The 15750-nt window shown below is 43.7% G+C and overlaps 1 protein-coding gene across 3 annotated transcripts in view; it reads left to right on the forward strand.

The window, feature by feature from the left end:
- Positions 1-15750, forward strand: part of LOC127778799 (putative aldehyde oxidase-like protein) — a 42831-nt gene that overhangs the window by 5187 nt on the left and 21894 nt on the right. Inside the window, exons 2-10 of one of the 3 annotated variants that reach the window (XM_052305425.1) lie at positions 1968-3620; positions 3737-3999; positions 4156-4365; positions 4917-5135; positions 5498-6463; positions 6694-6789; positions 6891-6989; positions 7463-7652; positions 7737-8388. The exons of 1 other annotated variant lie outside the window; for it this stretch is intronic. In XM_052305425.1, the coding sequence (XP_052161385.1) occupies positions 1968-3620; positions 3737-3999; positions 4156-4365; positions 4917-5135; positions 5498-6463; positions 6694-6789; positions 6891-6989; positions 7463-7652; positions 7737-7969 (3929 nt within the window). In that variant the 3' untranslated portion in view covers positions 7970-8388. Of the gene's footprint in view, positions 1-636; positions 783-1967; positions 3621-3736; positions 4000-4155; positions 4366-4916; positions 5136-5497; positions 6464-6693; positions 6790-6890; positions 6990-7462; positions 7653-7736; positions 8389-15750 lie in introns of those variants that run through there. One more of the 3 variants, XM_052305427.1, reaches the window with a different exon arrangement.

The raw sequence follows: 15750 nt of genomic DNA on the forward strand, positions 1-15750 counted from the left end.
TTTAACTAGTACTATATCAAATTAGCTGGTGACATGTCCATTTCACTTTAATAAAACGGAAGTACAATGTACTACGGATATATCACCCTACATGTGTGCTAAACAGCTGGACCTGTTCATATAGAAAGGATAAAGAAATATATATAGTTTTCGAATTGTTTGTTTCAAGGGTAGTTTGAGGGAGAGAGATATGCTCTGAAATTATGCATAGTAGTACTCAGTCATAAATATTTATCATTTAGAAAATTTTAAAACTTTGACCCTTAGTTTTATATTAAACCATCAATTTATATCAGACGAATAAATTTATGACATATAATTGGTTTGCGATATTATGCACAAGCTTTCAAGCAAATACCACATATATCATTTTTTTTCGTTTAAACTTATAAAAACTATTGACGATCAAATTTTAAAAATACAACTAATTAAATTTTATTCGAAACGTCAAATGCTTATGCCGAAAGGGACTAGTAGTAAATTAGTAACAGGGATTCTTTTATGCACCAAAGTGCATGTGCAATTCAAATAGACCAAAAAAAAAAAAAAACGTCAACAGCCCAACTACAGCTGATTCCTTTAAGCAACAGGCCCATATTGGCCTTTCAAGGGAAAAGGCCCAGCAAAAATGTCCGACTGCAACTCCGGTGGCGGGGAACGGCGGCCGAACGCACGGGCGACGGACGCGCCGCCGGTGAGGGCGCCCTCGGGCGGCGCCTTCCGCTGCCGTCTGCTGCTCCGCTCCCTCCTTCCCTGCTCCCAACATTCGCGAGTTCAGTGAGGTAATCGACGAGACCATTTCGCTTGGTAACCAGGCCGGAATTCTACATGCAGTTTGGGGGCGGTTTTTTGCTTGGATTTTTGGGGTGTTGCTTAGAGGAAATAGAAATTGAGGGCCTATCAGAATAGAAATTGCTGTTTGCAGCCTTATCAAATTTTGGAATTGTTGATTTCTTAGTTTGCTGCTTTAACAAATTTTTTTTTAAAACTCCGGCGGGGTGTATTTGTATTAAAGTAGGGGGAAAAACTGTACAATAGCCCAGAGGCTAGGAGATTACAATAAGAAAGGAAAAAGAAAGCAGGTGGAGGGGGGTGCCCCTACAAAGGAGGGGTGCAGCTGATGAGTCTAATTTATGTAATGTCGGTTATGCTTCCATGGTGCTTTAACAAAATTTAGCTGTGTTAAATCTGGGTTGTTCAGAATATGTGCTTAGTTTGTTGTCTTGCCAAACTTTGATAGTGCCAAAATTTAGTAAGTTTACAAATGACAATTAGCCAAACACACATTTTGAGAAATGTAATATTTGGTGGAAAATGTCAGTTTGAGGGGCCTATTTTAATTTTTAATAGCCAGGGAGAGGATTGAGACTTGAGGGGAGCTCCCTGTGTAGAGAAATCGCAGTTTTTATTTGTTCTGCGGGGGAAATTTGCTGTTGTTCATCGTTACTTCCTCCGTTTCACAATGTAAGTCATTCTAGCATTTTCCACATTCATATTGATGTTAATGAATCTAAATAGATATATATGTCTAGATTCATTAACATCAATATTAATATGAGAAATGCTAAAATGACCTACATTGTGAAACGGAGGGAGTACTTAAAAAATGTCTGTTCATATATTCCAATATTTTCATTTTCTCCAGCTAAATAGTGGATTGGTAACAACTATTAATTTCCATGATTAACCCCATCGGCACCGCAGAATTTGAAGTGAGAATACATCCATGGTTTGTGAGATGCTAACGGCCGTGGCTATTATTTTCTTTCGTACAATTATATTATTCTTTTGTGAGCTTTTCTTTTGGTTATCTTGGTTGATTGAAGTATTCAAATAGAAACGAGTGTTATTGTTCTAGTTCAGTGTTCTTCTGATTCATTTGTGCAATTTCCTGGACACCTGAGATGAATGGCAGTTTATAACATGTCATGGATTATTCATAGTTTCATAGTTGTGCCTTATTGCAGGTGGATGTGGGGCTTGTGTAATCCTTATAGCCAAGTATAATCCAAAGACAGATGAAGTGACTGAATTCAATGCAAGCTCATGCCTAACACTTCTTTACAGTATACATTTCTGTTCAATTATCACCACCGAGGGTCTGGGGAATACTAAAGATGGCTTCCATGCTATTCAGAAAAGAATGTCCGGGTTTCATGCCTCCCAGTGTGGTTTTTGCACCCCTGGCATGTGCATGTCTATTTTCTCCTCTCTTGTCAATGCTGACAAATCCAAGAAGCCTGATCCACCAAAAGGATTCTCAAAGCTATCTGTATCAGAAGCAGAAAGGTCTTTCTCAGGCAACATATGTCGATGCACCGGTTACCGACCAATTGTTGATGCCTGCAAAAGTTTTGCATCAGATGTTGACCTAGAGGATTTGGGCCTTAATATATTCTGGAAAAAGGGTGACAAACAACCAGATCCTACCAAATTGCCAAGCTACACTCTTGGTGGTGGGATCTGTACCTTCCCAGACTTCCTTAAATCTGAGATCAAATCTTCGATAGACTTCAATGATGCTAGTATTTCAAGCCCCAGGGAGGGATGGTATTGTCCCAAAAATATCAAACAGTACTATAAGTTAGTAAATTCTGGCTTATTTAGTGAAAGCTCTGTGAAAGTGGTGGTTGGGAACACAAGTACTGGTGTTTATAAGGATCAGGACCTTTATGACAAGTATATTAACATTGCAGGTATTCCAGAACTTTCTGCTATTGTAAGGAAAGATAAGGGCATTGAAATTGGAGCAGCTACGTCAATTTCCAGGACCATTGAGATACTTAAGCAAGAAAGTGAATCAACATCCTCTCCAAATGGGAGTGTGGTTTTCAGAAAACTTGCTGAGCACATGAGCAAAGTGGCTTCGCCATTTGTTCGTAACACAGCAAGCATTGGAGGAAACATAATTTTGGCACACAAATACCCTTTTCGCTCAGACATTGCAACCATACTTCTTGGTGCTGCCGCAACTATCAATCTTCAGGTTTCTTCGAAAACACTACATGTTACTTTGGAGCAGTTCCTTGAGCAACCTCCTCTGGGTCACACTACTTTACTTCTGAGCATATTTATTCCACATTGGGCTTCAGACTGTAAGAAAGAGCATACTTTGGTATTTGAAACTTATAGAGCAGCTCCACGTCCTCTTGGCAATGCTGTTTCATATGTTAATTCTGCTTTCCTAGGACATGTTTCCTTGGATAAATCATCAGGTGACAATATATTGAGTAACCTGCACTTGGCTTTTGGTGCCTATGGAACTGAACATGCTATTAGAGCAAGGAAGGTTGAGGAATACCTGACAGGAAAAATACTTTCTGCATCTGTTGTGCTTGAAGCAATTCGATTGCTGAGAGAAACAATTGTACCAGTGGAAGGAACAACTCATCCTGAATACAGAGTCAGTGTGGCTGTTGGATTTCTCTTCAGTTTCTTATCTCCACTTTGTAAAGGTGTGATAGAGCCTGGAAAAACTCTGAGTATTTCTGAAGATTTGGTACATACTGATAATGTCCATAACATGCCATTGTCTTCACGACGAGAAACACTTTCTGGTGATGAATATAAACCTGTTGGAGATCCAATCAAGAAGTATAAAGTTGAGCTTCAAGCATCCGGTATGTGGTAATGCAATTACGTGGCATCATCACAATTACAAAAATAATCAAGCTGATATTTCCCAGTGAGTCCTTCTTTAAGAATTACATATATACTCTTCTCTTGTCTAATGTAGGGGAGGCAATATATGTAGATGATATTCCTGCTCCAAAGAATTGCCTATATGGAGAATTTATTTACAGCACACAACCTCTTGCTAATGTGAAGAGTATTAAATTCAAACCTTCTTTGGCATCAAAGAAGATCCTTACAGTTGTTTCTGCCAAGGATATTCCAACTGGAGGGCGAAATATTGGATCAACATTCTTGTTTGGGGATGAAGAACCACTATTTGGTGATCCAATTGCTGAATTTGCTGGACAAGCTCTCGGTGTTGTGGTACTTATCTTCTCATACTTTTACTATTTTATGCAACGTTTCAAGCACTTAACAGAAGACTGTTCTATAATGAAACAATTTTATGAAATTTATTTGTGGGTTTGTTGTTCTTCCATTATCCATATTCACGTAAATAAAACATGTTCTTTAACTCAGATTGCAGAAACACAGCGATATGCTGACATGGCAGCAAAACAGGCAGTTGTTGAATATACCACAGATGGTTTAAAGGCACCAATCTTAACAGTGGAACAAGCTGTGCAAAACAATAGTTATTTCCAGGTTCCCCCTGAAAGGGCTCCCAAGCAAGTTGGTGATTTTTCCAAGGGAATGGCAGAAGCTGATCACAAGATCATGTCAGAAGAAGTATGTTTTTTTACATTCTCTGTGATTCCTGAAAGTATCATCTCAGTTGCTTTATTAAAAGATGCAGGAGTTATGAGATACTCTTCTACTTCTACCAATCACCTGCTTAGTTTTGATATTTGTTGGTTGAAACTATAACATTTGTAGTATTCAACAAAGAAAAATTGTTAGACCAGTGAACAAACAGCAACTACAACATTCTCCTTGTGGTTGGAGTTCATGATACTTTTGCTTTTCAGATATAACTATATTGTCATAATAATTTTCTTAAGAGGTTATGAACTGTTAACTATATACCCACAATATTTCTCTTCAAATTTATGAATGTTACCTTGTTTGTACTTAAATTGATCCTTGAAACTATTTACAATCGGTACCAGTTAATTTGCAAACTGTAATCACCATTATATACTTGCAATTGGAATGTTATTACATGTTACAGTTTGTAATTGGAGTGACCAATTTTTCTCAAGCTATCAGTAAGGCTCATCTAAGGGGCAACATAGTATAACATTTTCTCATGTAATAATGCGTGATATTGATTATTACAGGTCAAACTTGCTTCTCAGTACTACTTCTACATGGAAACACAGACAACACTAGCAATTCCAGATGAAGATAACACCATGACAGTATACAGTTCATCACAATTCCCTGAACTTGCACAGAATGTCATTTCCAAGTGCCTCGGCATTCCATTCAACAATGTACGTGTCATTACAAGAAGGGCTGGAGGTGGCTTTGGTGGAAAGGCAGTCAGATCACTCCATGTGAGTATCTAATTTATTATATCACAGTAGTCTAGTAATTGCTATGCTTTACTATGAAGGGAAATCTATATTGTTTTTACATTTTCCATGTGGTTTGTATTCATGAACAATTGCCTAGCCGCCGCCCCCCGCCCCCCCCCACCCCCCCCCCCCCCCCCCCCCCCCGCCAACACCCCGGTGTTGAATTAAGAAACATTAGATTTATGTTGTGCTGTGTACAGGTTTGATGACCCTATTTTGCACCGTTATATATATATAGGTAGTATTGATGTTCTTACCATAAAAGTAACTCCATGAAAGAAAAAATAACTGACAGTGACAGTGTAACCTGTTGATTCTGACTGATCCATATGCTTTTGTAGATTGCAACAGCAGCTGCACTCTGTGCACACATGCTACGTCGTCCCGTGCGCATGTATCTCAATCGCAATACTGACATGATCATGGTTGGGGGTCGCCACCCGATGAAAGCTCGTTACTCCGTTGGTTTCAAGTCTGATGGGAAAATTACAGCCTTGCACCTGGAATTACTAATAAATGCTGGGATATCTGCTGATGCAAGCCCCGTAATCCCTGGCACTATTATATCAGGTCTGAAGAAGTACAACTGGGGTGCTCTTTCATTTGACGTCAAGCTCTGCAAAACAAACAACACATCCAAATCAGTGATGCGAGCTCCTGGAGATACACAAGGGTCTTTCATTGCAGAAGCCATCATTGAACATGTTGCTGCAATACTCTCCCTTGATGCCAACACTGTCAGGCAAAAGAATTTCCACACCTATGATAGCCTTGTTTTGTTCTACCCAGACAGCGGAGGAGAATCTTCTACATACACGCTTCATTCCATTTTTGATAGATTAGCTTCGACTTCAAGATACCTGCAACGTGTTGAATCCATCAAGAAGTTTAACAGTACCAATAAGTGGCGAAAGCGGGGCATTTCTTCTGTGCCCCTCATTTTTAAGGTAGAACCGAGACCGGCACCAGGAAGAGTTTCTGTGCTCAATGATGGCTCCATTGTTGTTGAGGTTGGAGGAGTCGAACTTGGGCAAGGACTGTGGACGAAAGTACAGCAGATGACAGCTTTTGCTTTGGGACAGTTGTGGCCTAAGGGGTGTGAAGGTCTTCTTGACAGAATCCGTGTTCTTCAATCTGATACATTGAACTTAATTCAAGGTGGCCTTACTGCTGGCAGCACTACGTCTGAATCTAGTTGTGCAGCAACCCTTCAGGCGTGCAACATGCTGATTGAGAGATTAAAGCCGGTCATGGAGAGGCTGCAATTACAGTCAGACACAGTCTCATGGGATACATTGATTTCCCAGGTGAAATTAGTTTTCTACAATTTCTATTTATGCAGAGTAAAGTACCCAGTGTGTTCATGTAAGTGAATGGTGTCTCCGCTAGTAAATTCACCATGTTGCAATGTTTTAAGAACCCTAGAAAAATAAATCATTGATTGCAGTAGAGAGTTGTGAATTCCTGCTAACTATTCAAATGCTAGTCTGTTTATATGCTACACTTGACTATTATGTAATTACAATTTCACACGCAGGCCTCTCAGGAAAATATTAATTTGTCAGCGAGCGCGTACTGGGTACCTGAGCAAGACTCGAACTTTTATTTGAACTATGGAGCTGGTACAAGTGAGGTGCGTAAATTTGCGTACTGAATGTCAGCAAAGCTCAGCTCAGTTACGGTATAATTTCTATATGCAGTCCCCTTTTATGTTGAAAATCTCCTGGAATGCAGGTTGAGGTTGATCTTCTTACTGGAGCAATTACCATAATAAGGAGTGATCTTATCTACGACTGTGGCAAAAGCTTGAATCCTGCTGTAGACTTGGGGCAGGTTTGCCAATATTTCCCATTCAAATTATCTTTCCTGTGTTTGAGTATAAACATAAGAGTTTTGGTTACACAAGTGTGTATCAAGTATCAGATGGCTTATGGATATGCTCCCTTTTTATAAATTATCTGTTCTACTCTGTGATGAAAAATAGACCACACATTTCCCTCAAAAGCTTTTCACTGGCAAATATATATAGAATTAATCACCAAAATTACAAGCAGGCATAATGCGCTTGCAGAGCAAACCGATCAACCATGCACTCGGATCTTTTATCTTGATATGAAACCACGGTTTGTTACATTGTTAGTTACATAGTTTACAATTTAGCCTAATACTAAACCTTAATTTGAACTGAACATCCATTTGACTACAGACCGTTTTTTGATTCCACCAATTATTTTTTCTGTCCAACAAGTAGTTCTAGTTTACTGCATGTCGCATGTCATATATGTTTTGGACTCTCTATCTTGCAGATTGAAGGTTCATTTATACAAGGAATTGGTTTCTTCATCTATGAAGAACACCAGACAAACAGTGACGGTCTGGTTATTAGCAACAGCACCTGGGACTACAAGATTCCAAGCGTCGACACCATCCCGAAGCAATTCAACGCAGAGGTGCTGAACACTGGATATCATAAGCACCGTGTGCTTTCTTCAAAAGGTAACAATGTGGTCTCATCAATTTAATATGATTCTTTTGCGGCATGAATTCAACATTAAGTAATTTACCTATTGCTTGTCTTAGCTTCTGGTGAACCTGCCGTGGTTCTTGGAGCATCTGTCCATTGTGCGGTGAGAGAAGCAATCCGAGCAGCAAGGATAGAGTTTGCAGGCAACAATGGATCTGGAAGTTCATTACTCACATTTCAGCTTGATGTCCCTGCACCAATGACGGTGGTGAAGGAACTGTGTGGCTTGGATATTGTGGAGAAGTACTTGGAAGATTTATCTAACCGTGGAGCTGCAAGTGGCAACTAGAACAAAATCTGCAAATCTGCGATTCAGTAACTTTGAGTTATTGAAAGGACTGGCATGATCTGATGATCCTACCTTTTGCTGCTCCAGTGGGTCTTGGTAAAACAGTAAAAATCAAATGTTTGCCATATATTTAGTGTTTTTATTTAAAACATTTTGAATAATGAGTTGTGCTTATTGAACCTGAATGGAGGTGTGTACCTGTGGTGCAAAAGACGTTCAAGTTTATCGAGAATTTGATGGAACTGAACCACCAACTTTTTTGTAACATGACAACTATTGATGACATAAAAGTTTTTCCTTGATTGATAGTTTGATCAAGCCCAATATGTGCCAAAACTCATGAAATATGTATGCTCTCCTTCCATTCAGAATAATATGACAGTACTCTTTAACTTCCGCATTTGCTGGGCCTATTTTAACTCATTTATAAATTACCAGAATGCTTGTATACATCAGTTGACAAGAAACAAAAACAACTGAATTAGCCTCCATTAAAAATTCAGTTATTTACTATATTTATCTTACATCGAGCATTAATTTTGCCAATTTTAGAATAAAGTGTAATGGTGTATTGAAAAGTGATGCATGATAACACACTAATTCTGAACTTAATGCGAAAACATAAAGCCGGAGCAGGTTGGATATTCCTATTATATGTGTCGGATATTCTAGTCACTATCAGAAATTCCTATACTACTTAGAGGGCTACTACCCCACGGGATACCGTGGAAATAGTGCACTCACGGGATAATTAAAAAAGCAACGACAACTGTTGGACTTCCTGGTTATCACGAGCACCAGGCTGGCAGCCGATCGGCACATAAAGGAGCACCACACAGAACGCGTGATTTGTCTCGACACCTAGCCACTGCCTGCTCAGTATCGTCACCGGAGCAGTGGCTACCTTACCTCGCCGGCGTCATTGCTGAAGTAGCAGCTACCTCACCGCCAAAAATTCTCCTCGGTATCACGTGCTCGGGTGATACCTCGTCAGCGTCGTCGCCCCTGAGCACCCAAAGTAGCAGCTACCTCACGGCGTGATACCTCGCCGGCGTCGTCGCCCCTGAGCACCCAGAGTAGCAGCTACCTCACCGCCAAATCCTCCTGGTATCTTGGGTAAGGTACCGAGGTGGTACCTGGTACACTGGTATCGGCTGGTACCTGGTACCCCTGGTACCTTGGTATCGGCTGATACCTGGTACCCTGGGTATTAAGCTAGTACCTAGGTATTAGACCTTGGTACCTAGGTATCAACGTGATACCCCAATAGAGAGGAGGAGGAGGAGGAGGAGTCGCGGGGTTGAGAGGTCCTGGTACCCTGGTATCGACTGACACCTGGTACCCTGGGTATCAAGCTAGTACCTAGGTATTAGACCTTGGTACCTGGGTATCAGCGTGATACCCCAAGAGAGAGGAGGAGGAGGAGGAGTCGCGGGGTCGAGAGGTCCTGGTACCCTGGTATCGACTGATACCTGGTACCCTGGGTATCGAGCAGGTACCTGGATATCAGACCTTGGTACCTGGGTATCAGCGTGATACCCTAAGAGAAAGGAGGAGGAGGAGGAGGAGTCGTGGGGTCGAGGAGCTCGAGCAGCGGGGCGGCGGCGGAGGAAGAGGAGGCGACAGATCTGGTGCCTACCTTGTACCATGACTCCCCAGCCTCCTCAGCCGGCTGTGGACGACGACGTGCTCGGCGCACCCCTACCGCCAGCCATGGAGGTCTTCATCACCGACGCTGTAGCAGATCCGCTTGCTGCCGGCCATGGAGGATGTCGCCGCAACCGTTCCGGCTCCACTGCGCCCCACTGCCGCTCTCCCTCTCGCTCACCGCGCTCGCCGCCGAGCTCCTCGTCGTCACGGCCTCCCCCGCGGCGGCGGCTGCCGGCTCCGGTGAGCAGTGGGCGACGGCGACGGGGAGGGCTGCAACGCCATCTAATTTGGGGGAGGAGACTGAGGTAAGAGGAGGCGACGGGGAGGGCTGCAGTGCCGTGTGATTTGGAGGAGGAGAGTGAGGTAGGAGGAGAGGATTCGGATGATTTTGGGGAGAGGAGTGAGGTAGGAGGAGGGGATCCCGTCTCCACGGGATGCCGTGGTGTAGGTTTTCTGTACTACTTAACGAATACAAGCAAGTCAGGGATTCACACAATTCACACTATATAAGCTAAAAAAGACAACTAGCAACACTTCCATATCAAAAACACTAATTGGAGCACGCGCGCTACATGCATAACCGGCGCACGTGGAGCCCACGCTAGCCATTTTCCTTTTTTTTTTCTGTAGCATGTTGTTTCTCTATCAAGAACTTTTTTCTCACCCTTTGTTCTTAGAACGTGGAGCCCATGTGCGGTTTCGCGCCGCAGGCCAACTCCTTCTTCCACGACGCGGCGAGGGACTCCACTTGCGATCAGTGGTGAATCCAGCATAAAAATTAAGGGTGGGCTTAAAGTCGAAGTCGACAAGACTAAAAATCAACCACGCACCCTTATACAACTCGAATTCAACAAATATGCTACCCCATCTCTAATTTCAAAGCATAATTCTCTATGGTATTCGTTGGGTTGGATTGGCAAAGATTTCATTGGGATAAAATTTTAGCATTTTTAACAATATATAGCCTCATCAGTGGGGGAGAGTTAGTAAAGTAATCAAGCAATGTTGTTTTCTTCTCCATTTCAAATCCACCAAATAATAAAGAAACTACAAAACTTAAGTCTTAATTTCTCATAAATGATAAATCCCCTGATTCAATATACAAATAGGATAGGACTCACTGTAGGTAGCAGCAGCACAATAGACTAGATGAGCAGCGAGAAGCGATATGGATTGCCAATTCAGTCACGTGTGCCTGTGCTTGTCGTGGGCTCGCGGCTCACAGCCAAGCGCCCAAGTGCCCAACACCCCTTCGCCCGTCGTAGCCGTGGGCACTCAGGTCTTGGGCTGCCGTCGTGGCACTGTGCGCTCGCTGCACCTCGTCCCCACTGGCGCCACGCCGCCGCCGCCGCAAGCCCTCAATCGCAGTAAGCCATCCCCATCGCATTGTGTCCAATCCAACCCTAAAACTAAATACCCAAAGAGCTGGTGCCTAATGGGCCATGCAGAATTGGCCAATTGGGCCTTTAATGCATACCACTTCACCCTCGCCCCAATCAGATCGTTTCTATTTTGCTCCTGTTCATCTTCCTCCTGACGCCCGACCTCTTCTCGTCTTCCTCCAACAGCAGCTATGAAAGATATCCTATGTAGTTGATATTTTTTTTTTATAAAAATTGGAGGGTAGGCTAGAGCCTGATGAAGCCTACCTGGTGGATCCGCCCTGCCTGCGATGCCTCTTCCAAACCTCTTATAGCACATGCAACACCTAAAAGATCATAATCTATTGCAGGATAAAGAGCAATGCGGAGAGCATTCGCCGGCGGCGAGCGCTGAAAGGCCGGCGACGAGAACGAAACAAGCCCTTAAAGTGCAACATGCCATGATTTTCATTCACCCATTGCTGCCGCATGCTAGTGATTCGAGGAAAATGGTAAAAGGGAGTCAATAGAAAAAAAACAATCACAGCCATTCCCTCTCAAATGGATGGCCAGGATTCGACCTAATGCCAAAAAGTAGTAGTCTGCTACGGCAGAGGATCCGCGTCCCCTTGGCTCCTGCGCCAACAATCAAGCGAGCTCTGCCTAAAGTCTGATCATCAATCTACATCATCGTAGATTCGTCTTTCACCTAGATTGAGCTCGATCTGGTAGAATTCGACATCTTCTTCAGTACCGTGGAAGCTCACCGAAGTTACTGGTGGAGATTTTTTTTGGTTTGGAAGCCTCTCGTTCCATTTCATTGTTCTCTCAGCTATATATATATCTACACATGAGTACATGGGCCTAGCGGGCCTGAATACACACACACTCTCAGCCCAACACTCACAAGCAGCGGCCAGTTCTCGGTTTCCTCAGCACATGATCTCTTCTTTATGATCTCTTCTTTATGGCAACTGTAAAATTCCAATATGGTGAGATGATGTAGAAAACCAGAGCTCCAGTTAGAATACAATTTTTCATGTGGCTGGCAGTTAAAAGGGTCGGTGCTTAACGGCGGTTGGCATCATGAACCGACCTGCTCGCTTTGTCACCGTCGTCGAGATGGCGTCTCGTCGGAGCATCAGCTCCTCCAACTCCACGATTGCGCCGTCGATTACATGCCCATGACCATAATTTTGTTGATTTATCTGTGAATTATCTGTGAATATGTTGATTTGTGACGTCTTTGGATCTGTAAATTTATGATGTGAATTATGAATGTGGATGTGGATGATTTTGTGATGTTTTTGTGAATGTGGATGATTTTATTGCTGAGTTTGGTTAGAAATCAATATGAAAACATCAAAAACAATGAAAAAAAGAAAAAAAAACTTTAGTCCTAGTTGATAAGCCACGTGGCGCTACCATCTTTAGTCCCGATTGTTTCAACCGGGGTACTAAAAATCGGGATCTTTAATCCCGAATTCGTGGTCCCAGTTTGCAACCCGGGATAAAAGGGGTTGCAAACCAGGACTATAGATTCATTCTCCAGTCCTGACTCATTTTGATAGTCTGTTGGTTTATTTGGAAAGAACAGAATGGAAGAGTTTTTTAGCACAAATTCAAAGTAGCTGAGCAGCTGGTCGGTGATGCGAAGGAAGAAATCTCCATTTGGAAGTCAGCGGGCATTTTTCAAGCTAGAGGAGTAGCTTTTCTCTCTTTGTTTAGTTTCTTGTGTTGCTTATTTGAGGGTGTTCAGCCACCCCCAACTCGACAGTCTAATATCATGAATGAACCATGTAATAAACTCTCTAAATCTCGACAGTCTAATATCGTGTATAAACCATGTAATAAACTCCCTAAATCTTAATGAAATTTGGTCTTTCGACCGACCCGGCAAAAGTTTGACATCTTCGTGGAGTCAGGCGACCAGCGAGCTGCTGTCTAGCTAGGCGCAGTAGAGGGCAGGAGCATGGCCATTAGCGAGCTTGATTTCAACGGATGATGATGGGGTTGTCGAGGCTAGCAAATTGCGAACAGACGAACACGATGTGGATATGGGCACGACATCACAAATCGAGGGCGATGACAAGAAGCTATGGCAACGGCGAATTATATTTGAAAATACGCTGTTCTTTTTTTTAAGAAATATTCGAGATACAATTTTTTTTAAAAAATATACCATCAATCTCACATAACCATTTTACGAGAATAACGAGGACATGACGAAGTGAGTAGCGATCTTGCATTACTAGCGAGCGTGACCGAACAGGCTTGCCGATTCAAATAGATTAACTATCATAATTAGCGAGTAGTTAATTATTAATTACTCACTAATTAAGCGGCACCGTTGGATAATACGTTCGGTCTCGCTGTTTAGTTATGCGAGACTCTTCGGTCTTCTTGTTTCAATCTGTGAGACCGCGCTGGTCTCACGCTAACCCCGTACGAGACCGTCGTTACACCTATGTTATTTTTCAGAATGGTTTAGCGAGATAAACAGAATATTTGTGTAAAAAAAAATACATTCCGAATATTTCTAAGAGAAAAACAAATGAACGGTATATTTTCCAATTTAATTCAGCTAGTGGTGATGGCATCGACGGCGATGACAAGCAGCTACGACAAGCAGTAATAGCCACGAGTTCACGGGCGTGGGCGCGGCGGCCCACGAGGAAGACGACGACAGCAGCATAGCAGCAGCTATGTCAACGGGTTCAACGGCTTACGCACAATCCAACCCAGCCGAACCCAAACTGCTCTCGCCGGTTTGGGTTGGGTTGGTGCTGTGTTGATATTTCTTTGGATAAAGTACCAATTTGCTCCTGAACTATTGCGGTCGATCGAATTACCCCCTAAATCTGAAAACCAGACATTGCTCACCGTGAACTTTCAATACCGGACGAATTACCCCCTCGACCCAATTCAGAGCGGTTTTTGTCCTACGTGACATACATGTGGCAATCCAGTCAGCATTTTCTTTTTTTAAAAAAATTATGGGACCCACCTATCATACCACCCCTTCCTCTCTTCCTCTCTCTCCACTTTCTCTCTCTCTCACAGGGCGGAGCAGGGGCGGGAAGAGGGCGGCGGCGTGAGTGGCGGCGGCGGGCGCAGCTGGGTCGCGAGTGGCTGGCGGTGAGAAGCGGCAGGCGCGACCCACATGTGCTGCTGTTCCCGACCTACGCGGCGGAGGTGGAGCTCCTAGGGTGGCGGGAGGTTGAGGCGGAGCGGGCGGCCGACGGCGGAGACGGAGCTCCTAGGGCAATGGGCGGTGGAGACGGAGGCAGAGCGGGCGGCCGGTGGGTGATTGAGGCGGAGACGAAGGCGGAGCAGGCGGTTGAGGTAGAGGCGGAGGCGGAGCTCCTCGGGCAGCGGATGCGGAGGCAGAGCGAGCGGCTGAGGTGGAGTCGGAGCGGCGGCCGACAGCGGAGGCTGAGCTCCCCGTGCGGCGGGCGGTAGGCAACTGAGGCTGAGGCGGAGGCGGAGCGGGCGGCCGGTGGTGGAGGCGGAGCTTCTTGGGCAGCGGGTGAAGGTCGGGCGCGCGTGCAGGGACGCCTACGTGCTTCGCGTTGCCGCCACTGACGATGACCGACGCGCCGCACTTCGGGCACTCGGGTGGTATCCGACCGTAGCCGTGGCGGCGGTGGCGACGGCGCGGGAGAGACCTCCGCCGCCGAGGCGGCCCGCCGCCGCGCCGCCGCCTCTACATCCCGCTCTGCAACCTGCTTCCACCCACCGCCCCCTGTTGCCGCGCGCGAGAGAGAGAGTAAGAGTGAGAGAGAGAGGAAGAGGAGAAAGAGGAGGTAAGAGTGAGTGTCAGGTGGGCCCCACCATTTAAAAAATGTAAACGTTGATTAGATTGCCTCGCGTACGCCACGTAGGATAAAACCGCTCTGGATTGGGTCGAGGGGGTAATTTGTCCGGTATTGAATGTTCAGGGTGAACGATATCTAGTTTTTGAATTTAAGGGGTAATTCGGTTGACTGCAATAGTTCAGGGGGTAATTCATACTTTTTCCTATTTCTTAACGACATTACTAAAAATATAATTCCCAGCAATGGCGCTCGAAATATTACTCGGTATTCTTTACGGTTACAGATATAATCCGCAAGCACACGAATATAACGCTATAGCATTTCACCCGGAAGTATTTCCAATGTATCGTATTTATTTAATCCCAAGGAAAGATATGATAAGAGAATATTATGCTAAAATTTTACATTACTTATGTAGATCAAAGTCTAATGCATGGGTTAATCGATTCAAGGGTAGGATAGGTTGACACATAGAAGTAACTAACTTGAATACTCTCATTAAAATAATAATCTATGCTAAGTGGAGAAAGAATAAGAAAACCATCATTTTTGTACTTCTAGTATATAGTCATTTTAGTCTATAGTTGCTATTGTACAATTATGCAGCCAATACCTCCTAACTATACCCTCCTGGTATATTGAGAAACTACCCTTGATTGCCGAGTTCCTTACGATAATCCGTCATGGCCATCCAACCGGTAATAGATACGGAGAAGTACCCACACTAGGAAAATCTCTTAGCCCTATATACGCACATGGAGAAATACCCGTACTAAGTTGTCACCATCAGCGGCCTACGTCTACAGATCCATGGTATATAGCACCATTTAATGGTATCTAATAATCTAAGCACCGCGTTTATATATGATTAAATACTACCCTACATCTCTGCAGATGACAGAGCAATCAAATAATCAAACACTAACCAATACCATTGCATATCTCCAGTCTG

Source organism: Oryza glaberrima, chromosome 7, assembly GCF_000147395.1.
Source record: "Oryza glaberrima chromosome 7, OglaRS2, whole genome shotgun sequence".
Lineage (NCBI taxonomy): Eukaryota > Viridiplantae > Streptophyta > Magnoliopsida > Poales > Poaceae > Oryza > Oryza glaberrima.